Source organism: Anarrhichthys ocellatus, unplaced genomic scaffold (assembly GCF_004355925.1).
Source record: "Anarrhichthys ocellatus isolate YVR2014 unplaced genomic scaffold, GSC_Weel_1.0 scaffold5960, whole genome shotgun sequence".
Lineage (NCBI taxonomy): Eukaryota > Metazoa > Chordata > Actinopteri > Perciformes > Anarhichadidae > Anarrhichthys > Anarrhichthys ocellatus.
The window spans coordinates 1-3,170 of NW_022285934.1; the positions used below are offsets into that span (position 1 = coordinate 1).

General features: G+C 41.9%; 1 protein-coding gene across 2 annotated transcripts; it reads right to left on the bottom strand.

Annotated features, from left to right (window-relative positions):
- Nucleotides 1-25: 25 nt before the first annotated feature.
- LOC116380048 (mRNA cap guanine-N7 methyltransferase-like) lies at nucleotides 26-1,687 on the bottom strand. Of its 2 annotated transcripts, XM_031842007.1 has the most exons (4): nucleotides 1,645-1,687; nucleotides 1,093-1,238; nucleotides 874-1,003; nucleotides 26-429 (listed from the first exon to the last, which is right to left on the bottom strand). In XM_031842007.1, exons 2-4 carry the CDS (start codon nucleotides 1,231-1,233, stop codon nucleotides 239-241), a joined length of 462 nt encoding a protein of 153 aa, XP_031697867.1. In that variant the 5' UTR covers nucleotides 1,234-1,238; nucleotides 1,645-1,687; the 3' UTR covers nucleotides 26-238. The 2 variants fall into 2 exon arrangements, with proteins under 2 accessions (XP_031697867.1, XP_031697866.1); XM_031842006.1 differs by having other exon boundaries at nucleotides 1,093-1,681.
- Between the last annotated feature and the right edge of the window lie 1,483 nt (nucleotides 1,688-3,170).

The window sequence follows — 3,170 nt, forward strand, 5'->3', positions numbered from 1 at the left end:
CACACGTCAGGAGAACACACGTCAGGAGAACACACGTCAGGAGAACATCAGTCAGGAGTCTACGTCAGGAGAACATCAGTCAGGAGAGTCTACGACAGGAGAACATCAGTCAGGAGAACACAAGTCAGGAGAGCATCAGTCAGGAGAGTCTACGTCAGGAGAACATCAGTCAGGAAAGCATCAGTCAAGAGAACATCAGTCAGGAGAGTCTACGTCAGGAGAACATCAGTCACGAGAACTACAAGAAGAGGTGTAAAGACCCTGAAGAAATGTGCTGGTAACAATAACTCCATAATAAATTACCTGCACAGACCAGGTGATTAATTCCTCCTCTCCTCCACTTCAGCAGGTCTCCTCCTTTCCCACAGCCGAGGTCCAACACAGAAACCTTCGGAGATCCTGAACCCCGCACTTGGTCCAGGATCTCTCCTGTCAATCAAATAAAAAACACACAGGTGTGTTCAGGTGTTTTTCTTTTCTTGTAACTATAATAACTTCCTTTGACCACCTACCACCACACCAAATTCTGTTCTCAAACGTAACACTAAAGTTTCTACAAATATTAGTTATTTTTGGAATCCACCACATTTAAAAATAAGATACATCACAGAGCTGCTTCATCTGTTACTCTCATTAGTGTCCGGAGAAGATTAAACTAAATTATGACAAAAGAATCGGAGGACTTACAACTCATATACGTTTCCTCATAACTCATATACGTTTCCTCATAACTCATATACGATCCTCATAACTGTGGGTAAGGGTTACCCCACAGTTATAAGTTCATGTAAACCCTGAATCATCTCGTCTCTCCTCTGCTACACTTATCAGTGAGGATGTTTTTATTGATCGTATTGATTAATGGTCAGTTACCGATCAGGACACTCTTCAGCCAGTTGTTGAAGTTCCTCATGAAGAAGATTCTGCTTTGACTTCTCGCAGCCAGACCGACTTCCTGCAGACTGTTGTAGTGACTCGCTACCTTCACACTGTGATCAATCAGCTGATGGATAAATCACATATCAATAACTTCACACAATCAATAATCTATCACATCTGATCTGAGGGATGACAATCAGTCAGTAAATCTACCAGCTTCTTGGGGGGTGAGACCCGTTCTTCCTCTCGTCTCCTCTTCATCGGTGCCTTCTGTCCTCCTCCTCCTTCCTCATGTCTTCTCTGTCCTCCTCCCTCCTTCAACGTTTCTGTCTTGGCAGACTGAAGCTCCATCATTCAAACTGAAAGACAGAAACATCACATGACATGACCAGCTCCTCCACCCTGACCAGCTCGACTCCTCCACCCTCACCAGCTCAACTCCTCCACCCTAACCAGCTCAACTCCTCCACCCTAACCAGCTCAACTCCTCCACCCTAACCAGCTCAACTCCAGTGAAGAAGATTGATTTTATTTTAGTGACTTAGAGAGCAGAAATATCGGAACCATCAGGAGTAAACACAAACAACAACAAACCCGCTAACGGTAGCTGTTAGCTGCTAACAATAAACCGGTCTGAGACAGACGGAAACAAAGACGACATTTTAATCTCTTCATGAAATAACCGCTCAGCCGTTAAAGTTCCGTTAACGCAACAATATCTTTAAAGTTAAAGTTAAACACAACCAATAAAGCAGAGAAACTCACGAGGCTCTGCAGACTGGACGCGTGCGCGCGGAGCAGCTTCCGGATGTGTCCTGGATGTGCTTACGTCATATTACGGCGCCACAGACCTTCGGCGACAAAACAAACAGACGGAATTCCGGTTAGTCTTAGTTCTGAATCAACAACCTCAGATATCAGGTCTGAATTAGCAGCCACAGATCTCAGGTCTGAATCAGCAGCCACAGATCTCAGGTCAAATTACTTTTTTTTAAAAAACATCCCAAAATACATACAATTTTAAGAAGGAGATCAACAGAAACTGAATAAATGTGTTTTTCTCTCACTTATTAACATTTAAGGTCAAAGCTGTGTTTGGGAGGTTAAAACTGGAGCTCCCCTTCAGACTAACAGCTGTCTCGGCTCTATTTTCTCCGAACATTTTCAACTTTCACTTTAAATTAGTTGTAAAGTGAAGCTGAGCAGCTTCACATAATAACCTAAGCTCAGGTACAATAACACTGATAGTGTCTGATCTGTGTGACGATGGTATGGTTTGTGTTGTTGTTTCACACTGAATGAATTGATGGAGACAGACACACACACACTGTGCTTCAGTTTCATAGCAGCTGATCCTGGATCAGTTTCATACAGTTATCCTGTCTGTAATTCATCCTGCTGATGGAGATCTGACAGATAACATCAAATACTCTGTTGGCAGAAGCTCTGGCTCGCTGCCGTCCAGCCAAATGTTTGCTGGCTCTTAAAGATCAGTTACCGTTGCAGGAATCCAGGAAACTAATAACTGTCAGCATTCTTCTCTTTAATGAAACAAACCAAAATATATCAGAGGACCCGTTTTAAGGGCGTCCTGATGGTCATGTGACACAGATAGAATAAGCATCCAGCTCGACCTTGAAGCAGTTACATCTTCACATATATCTATTGTTTACGCTTATGTGTTTGCTTCCTTTGTTCCTTTTGAACATCAATTCTCGGAACAAAATGTGAGCACAGATGATGCTAAAGGTAATTCTAAACCCAACGTCAGCTACTTCGAGGCCTTGGAGAGGGTGCTGTCGATCCGGATTGGTCAAGCAGCTGCAGAATTAAAATTACATCACAGCAAGAAGAAAAACAACAAACAATACAATAGTATATTGAGCTGCTGCAGCCGTATGAAGAAAGATTACCCTAAACATAGATTGAGTGAACAACGAATGTACAAATAACCAAAAATGTTCAGACCTCATCTGTGTTTGCAGAGAGGAACTTCAGAGGGTTCTGGAATCAAATATTAAAAGCTAATGGTAGAAATGAAGATGTTAAAAGTGAAAGCTAAAGACTACAAAGGTGAAGACAGTTGAAATTAAAGATTAACAATGTTCTACAAATTCTCTACTATTCTCTAGTCTTTAATAGTCTGTTTTACACTTGTGTTTACTAATCACTATGAGTCTCCAATGTTCTCTAGTCTGAACCGATCACTATGAGTGTACAATGTTCTCTACTAGTCTTAACCGCTCACTATGAGTCTCTAATGTTCTCTACTAGTCTTAACCAGTCACTAT